General features: G+C 44.8%; 1 protein-coding gene across 2 annotated transcripts in view; it reads right to left on the bottom strand.

The window, feature by feature from the left end:
- Positions 1–2,485: 2,485 nt before the first annotated feature.
- Positions 2,486–17,134, bottom strand: part of LOC110530387 (vesicular, overexpressed in cancer, prosurvival protein 1) — a 36,638-nt gene continuing 21,989 nt past the window's right edge. The window contains exons 4-5 of one of the 2 annotated variants that reach the window (XM_021613386.2): positions 4,724–4,854; positions 2,486–3,764 (exon numbers count right to left, since the gene is read on the bottom strand). In XM_021613386.2, coding sequence (XP_021469061.2) covers positions 3,565–3,764; positions 4,724–4,854 — 331 coding nt within the window. In that variant the 3' untranslated portion in view covers positions 2,486–3,564. The remainder of the gene's footprint in view (positions 3,765–4,723; positions 4,855–17,134) is intronic. The other variant, XM_021613387.2, reaches the window with a different exon arrangement.

The following is a 17,134-nucleotide window of genomic DNA, read 5'->3' as shown; positions in this document are numbered from 1 at the left end:
TTTTCTATTTTGTTGCATTACAACCTGTAATTTAAATGGATTTTTGTTTGGATTTCATGTAATGGGCATACACAAAATAGTGAAAATTGGTGAAGTGAAAATTAAAAAATTACTTGTTTCAAACAACAACAAAAAAAAGTGGTGCGTGCATATGTGTTCCCCCCTTTGCTATGAAGTCCCTAAATAAGATCTCGTGCAACCAATTGCCTCCAGAAGTCACACAATTAGTTAGATTGCACACAGGTGGACTTTATTTAAGTGTCACATGATCTGTCACATGATTTCAGTATATATACACCTGTTCTGAAAGGCCCCAGAGTCTGCAACACCACTAAGCAAGGGGCAACATGAAGACCAAGGAGCTCTCCAAACAGGTCAGGGACAAAGTTGTGGATAAGTACAGATCAGGGTTGGGTTATAAAAAAATATCTGGAACTTTGAACATCCCACCGAGCACCATTAAATCCATTATTAAAAAATGGAAAGAATATGGCACCACAACAAACTTGCCAAGAGAGGGCCGCCCACCAAAACTCACAGACCAGGCAAGGAGGGTATTAATCAGAGAGGCAACAAAGAGACCAAAGATAACCCTGAAGGAGCTGCAAAGCTCCACAGCGGAGATTGGAGTATCTGTCCAAAGGACCACTTTAAGCTGTACACTCCACAGAGCTGGGCTTTACGGAAGAGTGGCCAGAAAGAAGCCATTGCTCAAAGAAAAAAATAAGCAAGCTCGTTTGGTGTTTGCCAAAAGGCATGTGGGAGACTCCCCAAACATATGGAAGAAGGTACTCTGGTCAGATGAGACAAAAATTTAGCATATTGGAACATCAAGGAAAACACTATGTCTGGCACAAACCCAACACCTCTCATCACCCCGGGAATACCATCCTCACAGTGAAGCATGGTGATGGCAGCATCATGCTGTGGGGGTGTTTTTCATCAGCAGGTAAACTGGTCAGAATTGAAGGAATGATGGATGCCGCTAAATACAGGGGAATTCTTGAGGGAAACCTGTTTCAGTCTTCCAGAGATTTGAGAATGGGACGGAGGTTCACCTTCCAGCAGGACAATGACCCAAAGCATACTGCTAAAGCAACACTTGAGTGGTTTAAGGGGAAACATTTAAGTCTTGGAATGACCTAGTCAAAGCCCAGACCTCAATCCAATTGAGAATCTGTGGTAAAGATTGCTGTACACCAGCGGAACCCATCCAACTTGAAGGAGCTGGAGCAGTTTTGCCTTGAATAATGGGCAAAAATCCCAGTGGCTAGATGTGCCAAGCTTATAGAATTGCTGTAAAAGGTGCCTCTACAAAGTATTGACTTTGGGGGGGTGAATAGTTATGCACGCTCAAGTTCTGTTTTTTTGTCTTATTTCTTGTTTGTTTTTCAATAAAAACTATTTTGCATCTTCAAAGTGGTAGGCATGTTGTGTAAATCAAATGATACAAACATAGGAAAAATGCCAAGGGGCGTGAATACTTTCGCAAGCCACTGTATAGCGATAGCTTTCTCAGAAAACTGAGAATTGACCCGGAACAAAGTGCACTCGCAACAAACCAGTATATCTAGATTGAAGGTGCCTCAGTCAGAGCACATTTTTCAGGTAAGGTTTGAAAGTGGATGAGGTGAATCATGTAGTGCGGGTACACGCGCGCACACACACACAAGTTGTATGGACTACTGAGCATCATTGTGTAACAGTATCTTGTGATACAGAGAGCTCTTACTGTGAACAAATATTTTGAGTCGGTGGATTACATTTAGGATGTTGGATAAATAGCATGTAATCGCGTCATTAAGCAATTGGGGACGTTATGCTAATATCCTCAGGGTTTTGTATTCAGTGAAGAGAGTAATCCTGTGAGCCACTGACTGCTGCTGTGCTGCTGCTTCACACCAGGAAAATACATCTCTAGAAAGTCAGCTTGTCAGTGCTTGCAATGTCTATAGTGTACACTCACTATAGTTCTCCATTCAGAGAACCGTTTTCTGTAACGAGTGTGGCTTACAGTAATTTAATTTAGTTCTGTATTAACAGTTGTTGGAAATAAACAAAGGGTTCATTTAACATGTTTTAAGCTTTTTAAATGAATCGATTAAAAAAAGCTCTGCAGGACGTGTACAAAACACCCATTTATAGGATTTGATGTGTGGCATCCATTTAAAATGAAAATCCATTGGAAATGAGTGAACTAATGGGATACTGAAATCAATGGTTTGTGTTCTACATCAGTACAGCCCAACAGCTTGCCTCACGTACAGAATATAAGAGCTGGATCATGCTTGAAAATCAGACATGTTACACAGATGTTGACTGACACCTGGTGGTTTAAAGTAATGTATTAGGATTATTGTTGAATGAGAAAAGTGAACACCAGAAACTTGTGATGAGAAATATTAGATTTGGAATCTGTGTACAGAGCATTGTAGTGACATTATCTTGAACCATTTGGAAGGAACACAATACATTTCCAGATTAATCACTTACCCCAGAGCCAAACTTTATTAGGCAAGCTGGTGATACATGTTAACTGTGTACTATGCTAATTCAGGATACCGTGAAAACATTGTGAGAAACAACAACCACAATCTACATCTGAATTCATTAGCAAATTGCATAGATTATTGGCAACACTACTTTAATAAAATATAGAAGACATCACAGGAGGTTGGTGGCACCTCAATTGGAGAGAACGGGCTCGTGGTAATGACTTGAGTGGAATCAGTGGAATGGTATCAAATACATCAAACATGGTTTCCATGTGTTTGATGCCATTCCATTTCCGTTTTCCCCTCCGCAGCCTCCACTGGAAGACATACACAAAATTAATTTTGAGGGACACAAAGGGAAACAGAGTTGGTATTTCTACAGTATGTCCACAGTATTATAGGCTACTAATCTGATCTAATCTACTGATCTGTACTAGGCTGCTGATCTGTACTAGAGATACTAAATGCTACTGATCTAATCTACTGATCTGTACTAGAGATACTAAATGCTCTGACAGCAGTGATATTAAAAACATAACATATAGTGGGCAATAATACAGTATCCTGAGTGGGTGATCTGAGTTATGCTCAGATAGATGCTGCTCTTCCAGCTGACACAGTGTTGTTGACAGAGCACCATGCAGGCAGGCAGGCTAGTTGTTAATAGACAAACTGTTTGGATCCATGTCTGTTTTATACCATTGGGTCTCACCTCTGGTCGACATCTTAGAGGTGACATGAAAACAAACACTGAGACAAACCCATTGTGATTCAAACTGAGGCTGCTCTCAGACACAGACTAAGCTTAGTCCCGGACTAAAAAGCTATTATAATACATGTTTCAATGCATGCTTTTTAGTCCAGGATCAGGGTTATTCTGTGTCCAGGAAACCAGCCCTTAATGAGCATGGACGTTTTAACCACCGAGATGCTATTCCATTACCATACCAGACTCGCTTTCTACTCGAACGTGGGCCAGTGACCCATCTCTGCACTCAGTTGTGGCAGGGTTGAGAACTCTAAAGGGTTTGAAATCATTTAATTAATTCCAATGTCTTTTTCCTCCTGGTTACCTCTTTTCCGAGGTCTGCAGCACCTGTTCGTAGGGTGGAGGAGGGAGGTTGCAGTAGGCGGGAGGGGGAGGGTGTGGGTAGGGTGCTGCCATGTGGGAGGGGTGGACTGGGTGGGGATGGGCTTGTATGGGGTATGTAGGTGTGAGTATCATCCCTCCTGAGGCTCCATAGTTTTGCATGCCGGGCTGCTGCAGTCCTAGAGGACAAAGAGAGTAGAGAAATTAATGGAATTTACCATGGTCACCATCTATGCACTATGTATTGTGTCAAGTTTTATTTCGTAAGGTTGACGTAAATAACGGGGCCAGCAATACAGGGCAGATCACAACACACACAACACACAATACCACTATCCTCTAGACTTCTGCATTGTGACTGCTACATTTCCTGACTGCTATAGTGAAAGCTGAACTGATGATGATGATGAGTGATGTTTGGGTTTAGAGAGTATGTGTTACAGGCATGAATATGAATAAGCAGCATTTCTCTCCAACAGCTCAGTTTCCATTGGTCCACTCAGGGACAAGGATGGACCATGGTGCAGGACTGAACTAGAACATATTACATTTTACACCTCAACACAGATAACATATGGAATATTAGCACCATTATGTTTTACTCCAATTCCCTCCGGAGCCAGAATATTAAATATTAATACCAATATTTCCAGGTCAGTGACTGCAGGGTCTTGGAGGAGAGTGTGTGTGTATGAGAGAGAGAGGAGAAGGGAAGAGGATGCCATTTGGGATGGAGATCCAGAATCAGTAGTACAGTCAATCACTGTACTGTATGAGATCAGAAACACAGGTCCCATCTGTCCCGATATCAGAAGTTACTGAGGACTGGAGCAAACTGAGAAAAGTTCCTTTGTACTGCTGTGTATAAATTACTGTGGAATAGTTAGCAATGAAATGAGAAGGAGACAAGGACATGAGTAGACGGGTGGAGTGGGAGATAAAGTGAAGGAGATCTGGAGAGAGGATGTGGGAGTGGGTAGTTGAATGAGAAAATGAAGGAGGTGTACTTGGAAAGAAATAGGATATATAGTGAGGGTAGGGAGAATGGGAGAGGGATTGGATGTATAAGTATGATATGAAGAGGAGGAAGTGGAGGAAGAGGACATGGCACAAGGCGGTTGGTGTGACTGTGACTCACCTGAAGCTGTCATTGGGTGTCTGGTGAATGACACATTGAAGGTGTCCTCAGGAAGTGGGGAGGGGTTCATGCGTCTGCGGATGAAAAACCCTGCCCCACAGCAGAACAATACGCCCATCATCAGCAGGAGCCTGCAAACACAGACAGCAAAACTTGAACGTTTATTCAGAACTTTCTACGAGCATCGTCAACTCCAATGTAATATGTATATCGCCTTACAGCCAGAATGGGATACATGAAAGAAAGAGAGAGCTGGAAGATTTTCTGACCTTACGAGGGAAAGAGACCTCCATGCATTGAGTCCTCTGACATCAATGGTAGTCTTTGAAAGACCTTACATGCTCAATTTAATGGAGTTAGAGAGTTCATCCTTGACAGTCTGGACTCTTATTACACAAGTAAAATAATATCCCAATAGCCCAGTATCGATATAAATTGGACAATCATGTACAGTACCAGTCAAAAGCTTGGACACACCTACTCATTCAAGGGTTTTACTTTATTTTTACTATTTTCTACATTGTAGAATAATAGTGAAGACATCAAAAAAGACAAATCGAAATATATTTAATATTTGAGATTCTTCAAAGTAGCCACCCTTTGCCTTGATGACAGCTTTGCACACTCTTGGCATTCTCTCAACCAGCTTCATGAGGTAGTTACCTGGAATGCTTTTCCAACAGTCTTGAAGAACATATACTGAGCACTTGTTTGCCGCTTTTCCTTTACTCTGCGGTCCAACTCATCCCAAACCACCTCAATTGGGTTGAGGTTAGGTGATTGTGGAGGCCGGGTCATCTGATGCATCACTCTCCTTGTTGGTAAAATTGCCCTTACACAGCCTGGAGGTGTGTTTTGGGTCATTGTCCTGTTGAAAAACAAAGGACAGTCCCACCAAGCACAAACCAGATGGGGTGGCGTATCGCTGCAGAAACACTGACAGTGTCACCAGCAAAGCTCCTCCATGCTTCACGATGGGAACCACACAGGCGACCTCTGCGTCTCACAAAGACACGGCGGTTGGAACTAAAAATATCAGACCAAAGGACAGATTTCCACCGGTCTAATGTCCATTGCTCGTGTTTCTTGGCCCAAGCAATCTCTTCTTATTATTGGTGTCCTTAAGTAGTGGTTTCTTTGCAGCAATTTGACCATGAAGGCCTGATTCATGCAGTCTCCTCTGAACAGTTGATGTTGAACCATACTTAGGTAGCCTTTTCCCACCTGTGTGGTGTGGGTAGTTATTTTCTGTTTAGTGCGTTTTGCACCTGACGGAGCTGTTTCGGTTGTTCTTTTGTTGCTTGTTGTTTAGTGTTCAGCTTTACCATTAAAATTATGAACACGTACCACGCTGCGCTTTGGTCCTCACCTTCTTCCACCAACGGCCGTTACAATGAGACCAAAATTTAACTTTTTGGCCTGAACGCAAAACGATTTGTCTGGTGAAAACACAATACATCTTTCCACCCAAAGAACACCATGTCATGTATTGTCATGTTGTGTCCTGTTCCTGTTCTTACTCTTCACCCTGTCTCCCTCTGCTGGTCGTATTAGGTTACCTTTTCTTCCCCCCTTTCCCCCAGCTGTTCCTTGTCTTCTCTAACTACCTCGTTCACCCCTTTTCCCACCTGTTCCCTTTTTCCCTCTGATTAGGTCTCTATATCTCTCTCTGTTTCTGCTTCTGTCTTTGTCGGATTCTCGTTTGTGTTACTCATGCCTGAACCAGACTATCGTCGTGTTTGCTGCAACCTTGTCCTGTCCTGTCGGAATCTGCCTGTTCATCTAACCTTGTCCTGTCCTGTCGGAATCTGCCTGTCCATCTGAGCCTACGTGTGTTTCGTTATTAAAGAAACTCTGTTTTGTTAATTCGCTTTTGGGTCCTCATTCACGCACCTGACAGAAGAATCCGACCAAGAATGGACCCAGCGACTTCGGATCCTCTCCACTCAGCCGTCGAGATCCAGGGAGCGATGCTAGGCAGACACGAGCAGGAATTGTCTGCTGCTCGACATGCCGTTGAGACCCTGGCCACCCAAGTCTCCAACCTCACAGAACAGGTTCACCATCTCCGCCTCGATCCACCGGCCACTTCCAGGGCTTTCGAATCTCCGGAGCCCAGAATCAATAACCCGCCGTGTTACTCTGGGGAGCCCACTGAATGCCGCTCGTTCCTCACCCAGTGTGATATTGTGTTTTCTCTCCAGCCCAACACTTACTCCAGGAGCACTGCTCGTATCGCCTACGTCATATCTCTCCTTACTGGACGGGCTCGTGAGTGGGGCACGGCAATCTGGGAGGCAAGGGCTGAGTGTACTAACCAGTATCAGGACTTTAAGGAGGAGATGATACGGGTTTTTGATCGATCTGTTTTTGGGGAGGAGGCTTCCAGGGTCCTGTCTTCCCTATGTCAAGGTAATCGATCCATAACAGACTACTCTATTGAGTTTCGCACTCTTGCTGCCTCCAGTGGCTGGAACGAGCCGGCTTTGCTCGCTCGTTTTCTGGAGGGTCTCCGCGCAGTGGTAAAGGATGAGATTCTCTCCCGGGAGGTTCCTTCCAGCGTGGATTCCTTGATTGAACTCGCTATTCGCATTGAGCGACGGGTTGATCTTCGTCACCGAGCTCGTGGAAAGGAGCTCGCGTTCTCCGTTGCCTCCCTCTCCGCATCACTACCATCTTCCTCTGCCGGCTCGGGTGCTGAGCCTATGCAGCTGGGAGGTATCCGCATCTCGACTAAAGAGAGGGAACGGAGAATCACCAACCGCCTCTGTCTCTATTGCGGTTCCGCTGGTCATTTTGTCACTTCGTGTCCAGTAAAAGCCAGAGCTCATCAGTAAGCGGAGGGCTACTGGTGAGCGCTACTACTCCTGTCTCTCCTTCAAGATCCTGCACTACCTTGTCGGTCCATCTACACTGGACCGGTTCGTCAGCTTCCTGCAGTGCCTTGATAGACTCTGGGGCGGAGGGCTGTTTTATGGACGAGACCTGGGCTCGGGAACATGACATTCCTCTCAGACAGTTAAGGGAGCCCACGGCCTTGTTCGCCTTGGATGGTAGTCCTCTTCCCAGGATTCAGCGTGAGACGCTACCTTTAACCCTCACTGTCTCTGGTAATCATAGCGAAACCATTTCTTTTTAAATTTTTCGTTCACCTTTTACACCTGTTGTTTTGGGCCATCCCTGGCTAGTTTGTCATAATCCTTCTATTAATTGGTCTAGTAATTCTATCCTCTCCTGGAACGTCTCTTGTCATGTGAAATGTTTAATGTCTGCTATCCCTCCTGTTTCCTCTGTCTCTTCTTCACAGGAGGAGCCTGGTGATTTGACAGGGGTGCCGGAGGAATATCACGATCTGCGCACGGTGTTCAGTCGGTCCAGGGCCACCTCTCTTCCTCCACACCGGTCGTATGATTGTAGTATTGATCTCCTTCCGGGAACCACTCCCCCCCGGGGTGGACTATACTCTCTGTCGGCTCCCGAACGTAAGGCTCTCGAAGATTATTTGTCTGTAGCTCTTGCCGCCGGTACCATAGTCCCCTCCTCCTCTCCCGCCGGAGCGGGGTTTTTTTTTGTTAAGAAGAAGGACGGGTCCCTGCGCCCCTGCATAGATTATCGAGGGCTGAATGACATAACAGTGAAGAATCGTTATCCGCTTCCTCTTATGTCTTCAGCCTTCGAGATCCTGCAGGGAGCCAGGTTTTTCACTAAGTTGGACCTTCGTAACGCTTACCATCTCGTGCGCATCAGGGAGGGGGACGAGTGGAAGACAGCGTTTAACACTCCGTTAGGGCACTTTGAATACCGGGTTCTTCCTTTCGGCCTCGCTAACGCTCCAGCTGTCTTTCAGGCATTAGTCAATGATGTCCTGAGAGACATGCTGAACATCTTTGTTTTCGTTTACCTTGACGATATCCTGATTTTTTCACCGTCACTCCAGATTCATGTTCAGCACGTTCGACGTGTCCTCCAGCGCCTTTTAGAGAATTGTCTTTTTGTGAAGGCTGAGAAGTGCACTTTTCATGCCTCCTCCGTCACATTTCTCGGTTCTGTTATTTCCGCTGAAGGCATTAAGATGGATCCCGCTAAGGTCCAAGCTGTCATTGATTGGCCCGTCCCTAAGTCACGCGTCGAGCTGCAGCGCTTTCTCGGCTTCGCGAACTTCTATCGTCGTTTCATCCGTAATTTCGGTCAGGTGGCAGCTCCTCTCACAGCCCTTACTTCTGTCAAGACGTGCTTTAAGTGGTCCGTTTCCGCCCAGGGAGCTTTTGATCTCCTCAAGAATCGTTTTACATCCGCACCTATCCTTGTTACACCTGACGTCTCTAGACAGTTCGTTGTCGAGGTTGACGCGTCAGAGGTGGGCGTGGGAGCCATTCTTTCTCAGCGCTCCCTCTCTGACGACAAGGTCCACCCTTGCGCGTATTTTTCTCATCGCCTGTCGCCGTCGAAACGTAACTATGATGTGGGAAACCGCGAACTGCTCGCCATCCGCTTAGCCCTAGGCGAATGGCGACAGTGGTTGGAGGGGGCGACCGTTCCTTTTGTCGTTTGGACTGACCATAGGAACCTTGAGTACATCCGTTCTGCCAAACGACTTAATGCGCGTCAGGCGCGCTGGGCGCTGTTTTTCGCTCGTTTCGAGTTCGTGATTTCTTATCGTCCGGGCTCTAAGAACACCAAGCCTGATGCTTTATCTCGTCTCTTCAGTTCTTCAGTAGCCTCCACTGACCCCGAGGGGATTCTCCCTGAGGGGCGTGTTGTCGGGTTGACTGTCTGGGGAATTGAGAGGCAGGTAAAGCAAGCACTCACTCACACTCCGTCGCCGCGCGCTTGTCCTAGGAACCTTCTTTTCGTTCCCGTTCCTACTCGTCTGGCCGTTCTTCAGTGGGCTCACTCTGCCAAGTTAGCCGGCCACCCTGGCGTTCGGGGTACGCTTGCTTCCATTCGCCAGCGTTTTTGGTGGCCCACCCGGGAGCATGACACGCGTCGTTTTGTGGCTGCTTGTTCGGTCTGCGCGCAGACTAAGTCCGGTAACTCCCCTCCTGCCGGCCGTCTCAGGCCGCTTCCCATTCCCTCTCGACCGTGGTCTCACATCGCCTTAGATTTTGTCACCGGACTGCCTTCGTCAGCGGGGAAGACTGTTATTCTTACGGTTGTCGATAGGTTCTCTAAGGCGGCTCATTTTATTCCCCTTGCTAAGCTTCCTTCTGCTAAAGAGACGGCACAAATCATCATCGAGAATGTTTTCAGAATTCATGGCCTTCCGTCAGACGTCGTTTCGGACAGAGGTCCGCAATTCACGTCTCAATTTTGGAGGGAGTTTTGCCGTTTGATTGGGGCTTCCGTCAGTCTCTCTTCCGGCTTTCACCCCCAGTCTAACGGTCAAGCAGAACGGGCCAATCAGACTATTGGTCGCATCTTACGCAGTCTTTCTTTTCGCAACCCTGCGTCTTGGTCAGAACAGCTCCCCTGGGCAGAATACGCCCACAACTCGCTTCCTTCGTCTGCGACCGGGCTATCTCCTTTTCAGAGTAGCCTCGGGTACCAGCCTCCGCTGTTCTCATCTCAGTTCGCCGAGTCCAGCGTCCCCTCCGCTCAGGCTTTTGTCCAACGTTGCGAGCGCACCTGGAAGAGGGTCAGGTCTGCACTTTGCCGTTATAGGGCGCAGACTGTGAGAGCTGCTAATAAGCGTAGAACTAAGAGTCCTAGATATTGTCGCGGTCAGAGAGTTTGGCTCTCCACTCAGAACCTTCCCCTTAAGACAGCTTCTCGCAAGTTGACCCCACGGTTCATTGGTCCGTTCCGTATTTCTCAGATCATTAATCCTGTCGCAGTGCGACTTCTTCTTCCGCGATATCTTCGTCGCGTCCACCCGGTCTTCCATGTCTCCTGTGTTAAGCCCGTTCTTCGCGCCCCCGCTCGTCTTCCCCCCCCCCCCCTCCCCCCCCATCCTTGTCGAGGGCGCACCTATCTACAGGGTCCGCAAGATTTTGGACATGCGTCCTCGGGGCCGTGGTCACCAGTACCTAGTGGATTGGGAGGGGTACGGTCCTGAGGAAAGGAGTTGGGTTCCCTCTCGGGACGTGCTGGACCGTTCGCTGATCGATGATTTCCTCCGTTGCCGCCAGGTTTCCTCCTCGAGTGCGCCAGGAGGCGCTCGGTGAGTGGGGGGGTAATGTCATGTATTGTCATGTTGTGTCCTGTTCCTGTTCTTACTCTTCACCCTGTCTCCCTCTGCTGGTCGTATTAGGTTACCTTTTCTTCCCCCCTTTCCCCCAGCTGTTCCTTGTCTTCTCTAACTACCTCGTTCACCCCTTTTCCCACCTGTTCCCTTTTTCCCTCTGATTAGGTCTCTATATCTCTCTCTGTTTCTGCTTCTGTCTTTGTCGGATTCTCGTTTGTGTTACTCATGCCTGAACCAGACTATCGTCGTGTTTGCTGCAACCTTGTCCTGTCCTGTCGGAATCTGCCTGTTCATCTAACCTTGTCCTGTCCTGTCGGAATCTGCCTGTCCATCTGAGCCTACGTGTGTTTCGTTATTAAAGAAACTCTGTTTTGTTAATTCGCTTTTGGGTCCTCATTCACGCACCTGACACACCATGCCTAAAGCAAGGCGGTGGCAGCATCCTGTTGTGGGGTTGTTTCTATTCAGCAGGGGCTGGAGCACTTGTCAGGATAAAAGGCAAAATGGACAGTGCAAAATACCGACAGATTCTTGAGGAGAACCTGCAGCCTTGAATGTCCTTGAGTGGCCTAGTCAGAGCCCCGACATAAATGACTTAAAGAGTGCAGTCACCATGCAATTTGACTGAGCTTGAACAATTCTGCAAGGAAGAATGGACAAACATTGCACAGTCTAGGTGTGCAAAGTTAGTAGAGACAAAAACAAAGAGACTCATGGCTGTAATTCAAGCAAAAGGTGGTTCCACCAAGAATAACTCAGGGTGGTGTTCACTTATCCAAATAGGGTATTTTGCTGTTTTAATTTGAATTAATTTTCAGATAAAAAAATAAAATAATTATTTACCAGGCGATTGTGGGTTACTGTGTGTAAATAAAGCTTTTATGTGTTTCATTTCAGGCTGTAAGGCAACAAAATGTGAACATTTTGAAAGGGGGTGGTGACTTTCTATACCTGTTATGAATTTTATGAATAATGACTAAATAAATATAACATAGAACTATAACTAACATAATTCTACCCTGTCACTGTATGATTGTATGAAATATATATCAGAATCATAAATCTAAATCTGATGTGTGTAGTTCTAGTCAGAATTAGAACAAGGACTTTTTGTTCCTTTTTAATATGAAAGCAGGGTGCAAGTGTGAAACAAATGATAAGAAGAGCTATCGACAGACAAGCTGTTCTACTGTGTTCCTTACAGGACATTCTGTCCCCACCCAGGGAGGGGAAAGACCTTGGGCTTGTAGTAGATTGTATAACAGGTGGCAGACAATGTATGAGTAGGAGAAGACTTGTGAACTATATTGTCATTGTCTCTGAGAGGAGGAGGGACATTTATGACGAAATGTGAGGTATATAGACCAATGTACAGGAAATGATAAGCAGAGCTCTTGTAAATAAACATGCTGACTATGGTAGACTGGCCTCTGTCTGTTTCATTTTAATAAGAACCTTACAAATTCTTAGTAACAGACAGAGTATTTTAATTGAAGTTCAGTTTATGAACATTGAGAACAAAATTATCTTAACAATATCCACTGTATATGTACATACAGTGCTTTCGGAAAGTATTCACACCCCTTTACTTTTCCAGATTTTTTGGGGTTACAGCCTGAATTTAAAATTGATTACATTTAGATGTTGTGTCACTTCTCTGCACCACATAATGTCAAAGTGGAATTTTGTTTGTAGAATTTTGGGGAAATTCATAAAAAAAATTAAAAAATAAAAATGTCTTGAGGCAATAAGTATTCAAACCCTTTGTTAGGGCAAGCCTAAATAAATTCAGGAGAATAAATGTGCTTAAAAAATCCCATTAGTTGCATGGACTCATTCTGTGTTCAAAAATATTGGTTAATATGATTTTTTAATGACTACCCCATCTCTGTACCACACACAATTATCTGTAAGGTCGCTCAATCAAGTAGTGAATTTGGTAGATGTGTGTTAAAAAAATATTGAGCATGGTGAAATTATTAATTAGGCTTTGGATGGTGTATCAATACACCCAGTCACTACAAAGATACCGGCATCCTTCCTAACTCATTTGCTGGAGAGAAAGGAAACTGCTCAGGGTTTTCCCCATGAGGCCAACGGTGATTTTAAAACAGTTACAGAGTTTGATGGTTGTGAAATGAGAAAGCTGAGGATGGATCAACACCATTGAGGTTACTCCACAATACTAACCTAAATGTCAGAGTGAAAAGAAGGAAGCTTGTACAGAATAAAAAATATTTCAAAACATGCATACTGTTTACAAGGCACTTACTGTAAGTAATACAGCAAAGAAAATGTTTTGTCCTGAATACAAAGCATTATGTTTGGGGAAAATCCCACACAACCCATCACTGACTACCACTTTTCATACTTTCAAGCATGGTGGTGGCTGCATCATGTTATGGGTATGCTCGTCATCGGCAAGGAATAGGGAGTTTGTTGTTGTTGATAGAAATAAACAGAATACAGATAAGCAAAAGGCAAAATCCTACAGGAAAATCTGGTTCAGTCTTCTTTCCAACTGACACTGGGAGACTAATTCACCTTTCAGCAGGACCATCACCTAAAACACAAAGCCAAATCTACACTAGGGTTGCTTACCAAGATGGCGTTTAATGTTCCCGAGTGTCCTAATTACAGTTCTGTCTAAATCGGTTTGAAAATCTATGGCAAGACTTGAAAATGGCTTTCTAGCAATGATCAACAACCAACTGGACAGAGCTTGAATAATTTTTAAAAGAGTAATGGGCAAATATTGTAGGTGTGCAAAGCTGTTAGACACTTACCCAAAAAGACTCACAGCTGTAATCTCTGCCAAAGGTGTTTAACATATATTGTCTAAAGGGGGTGAATACTTATCTCCTCAAGATATATTAGTGTTTTATTTTTCATACATTTTTTATAAATGTTAGAAATCTCTTCAATGTTATAGTATTTTGTGTAGATGGTTGATAAAAAGTCAAGTCAATCAATTTTAATCCCAATTTGTAACAGCAAAATGTGTGAATACTTTCTGAAGGTACTGTATCTACCTCAATTACCTCATACTCCTGCACATTGACTTGGTACTGGTCCTCAGTGTATAAAGCCAAGTTATCGTTAGCCCACTCATTGTGTATTTAGTTATCATGCTATAATTGTTCTATTATTTCTCTCTGCATTGTTGGGAAGATATCATAAGTAAGCATTTCATTGTTAGTTTACACCTGTTGTTTTACGTGACAATAACATTTGATTTGAGGTGAAGGATTTGTTGTAAAATATAGTATAAGGACCTTTCTCTCAAACAGGTGTACTGAACTAAAGAACCAACCAAAGTCAAGATGAACCTCTACGCTGAAGCATGAACAGTCATGCATGCACTAGTTTGTCCACCCACACCCGCTTGTAATTGCTAATAACCCATCCCTGAATGGGCAAGACAATAGATTTAAGTGCCTTTGAATGGGGTATGATAGTAGGTGCCAGGCGAACCAGTTTGAGTATATCAAGAACTATAATTCTGCTGGGGTTTTCATGATCAACTGTTTCCCGTGTATATTAAGAATGGTCCACCACCCAAAGAACATCCAGCGAACTTGACACAACTGTGGGAAGCATTGGAGTCAACATGAGCCAGCATGCTTTCAACACCTTGTCGTCCATGGTCCGAAAATTGAGACTGTTCTGAGGGCAAAAGTGGGTGCAACCCAATATTAGGAAGGTGTTCCTAATGTTTTGTACAATCAGTATCTGCTAAGTTTCTGCTTATAAAACCAGACATTTTGGTAGGCTATTTCTTAGTCAACTTGTCTATAATTAGATACATGTAGCTTTTCTTGTCATTATGTTTCCATATTTGATTTATTTTTATTTATTTCACCTTTATTTAACCAGGTAGACAAGTTGAGAACAAGTTCTCATTTACAATTGCGACCTGGCCAAGATAAAGCAAAGCAGTTCGACACATACAACGACACAGAGTCACACATGGAGTAAAACAAACATACAGTCAATAATCCAGTATAAACAAGTCTATATACGATGTGAGCAAATGAGGTGAGATAAGGGAGGTAAAGGCAAAAAGGCCATGGTGGCAAAGTAAATACAATATAGCAAGTAAAACACTGGAATGGTAGATTTGCAATGGGAGAATGTGCAAAGTAGAAATACAAATAATGGGGTGCAAAGGAGCAAAATAAATAAATAAATTAAATACTGTAGGGAAAGAGGTAGTTGTTTGGGCTAAATTATAGGTGGGCTATGTACAGGTGCAGTAATCTGTGAGCTGCTCTGACAGTTGGTGCTTAAAGCTAGTGAGGGAGATAAGTGTTTCCAGTTTCAGAGATTTTTGTAGTTTGTTCCAGTCATTGGCAGCAGAGAACTGGAAGGAGAGGCGGCCAAAGAAATAATTGGTTTTGGGGGTGACCAGAGAGATATACCTGCTGGAGCGTGTGCTACAGGTGGGAGATGCAATGGTGACCAGCGAGCAGGGATAAGGGGGGACTTTACCTAGCAGGGTCTTGTAGATGACATGGAGCCAGTGGGTTTGGCGACGAGTATGAAGCGAGGGCCAGCCAACGAGAGCGTACAGGTCGCAATGGTGGGTAGTATATGGGGCTTTGGTGACAAAACGGATTGCACTGTGATAGACTGCATCCAATTTGTTGAGTAGGGTATTGGAGGCTATTTTGTAAATGACATCGCCAAAGTCGAGGATTGGTAGGATGGTCAGTTTTACAAGGTTATGTTTGGCAGCATGAGTGAAGGATGCTTTGTTGCGAAATAGGAAGCCAATTCTAGATTTAACTTTGGATTGGAGATGTTTGATATGGGTCTGGAAGGAGAGTTTACAGTCTAACCAGACACCTAAGTATTTGTAGTTGTCCACATATTCTAAGTCAGAGCCGTCCAGAGTTGTAATGTTGGACAGGCGGGTAGGTACAGGTAGCGATCGGTTGAAGAGCATGCATTTAGTTTTACTTGTATTTAAGAGCAATTGGAGGCCACGGAAGGAGAGTTGTATGGCATTGAAGCTTGCCTGGAGGGTTGTTAACACAGTGTCCAAAGAAGGGCCAGAAGTATACAGAATGGTGTTGTCTGCGTAGAGGTGGATCAGAGACTCACCAGCAGCAAGAGCGACCTCATTGATGTATACAGAGAAGAGAGTCGGTCCAAGAATTGAACCCTGTGGCACCCCCATAGAGACTGCCAGAGGTCCGGACAGCAGACCCTCCGATTTGACACACTGAACTCTATCAGAGAAGTAGTTGGTGAACCAGGCGAGGCAATCATTTGAGAAACCAAGGCTGTCGAGTCTACCGATGAGGATGTGGTGATTGACAGAGTCGAAAGCCTTGGCCAGATCAATGAATACGGCTGCACAGTAATGTTTCTTATCGATGGCGGTTAAGATATCATTTAGGACCTTGAGCGTGGCTGAGGTGCACCCATGACCAGCTCTGAAACCAGATTGCATAGCAGAGAAGGTATGGTGAGATTCGAAATGGTCGGTAATCTGTTTGTTGACTTGGCTTTCGAAGACCTTAGAAAGGCATGGTAGGATAGATATAGGTCTGTAGCAGTTTGGGTCAAGAGTGTCACCCCCTTTGAAGAGGGGGTTGACCGCAGCTGCTTTCCAATCTTTGGGAATCTCAGAAAGAGAGGTTGAACAGGCTAGTAATAGGGGTGGCAACAATTTTGGCAGATAATTTTAGAAAGAAAGGGTCCAGATTGTCTAGCCTGGCTGATTTGTAGGGGTCCAGATTTTGCAGCTCATTCAGAACATCAGCTGAGCAGATTTGGGAGAAGGAGAAATGGGGAAGGCTTGGGCGAGTTGTTGTGGGGGGTGCAGTGCTGTTGACCGGGGTAGGAGTAGCCAGGTGGAAAGCATGGCCAGCCGTAGAAAAATGCTTATTGAAATTCTCAATTATGGTGGATTTATCAGTGGTGACAGTGTTTCCTATCTTCAGTGCAGTGGGCAGCTGGGAGGAGGTGTTCTTATTCTCCATGGACTTTACAGTGTCCCAGAACTTTTTTGAGTTAGTGTTGCAGGAAGCAAATTTCTGCTTGAAAAAGCTATCCTTGGCTTTTCTAACTGCCTGTGTATAATGGTTTCTAGCTTCCCTGAACAGCTGCATATCACGGGGGCTGTTCGATGCTAATGCAGAACGCCATAGGATGTTTTTGTGTTGGTTAAGGGCAGTCAGGTCTGGGGAGAACCAAGGGCTATATCTGTTCCTGGTTCT

The sequence above is a fragment of the Oncorhynchus mykiss genome, chromosome 8, assembly GCF_013265735.2.
Source record: "Oncorhynchus mykiss isolate Arlee chromosome 8, USDA_OmykA_1.1, whole genome shotgun sequence".
Classification (NCBI taxonomy): domain Eukaryota; kingdom Metazoa; phylum Chordata; class Actinopteri; order Salmoniformes; family Salmonidae; genus Oncorhynchus; species Oncorhynchus mykiss.
The sequence above is the reverse complement of the archived record's forward strand: the minus strand, read 5'-3'. Positions and strand labels throughout refer to the sequence as shown.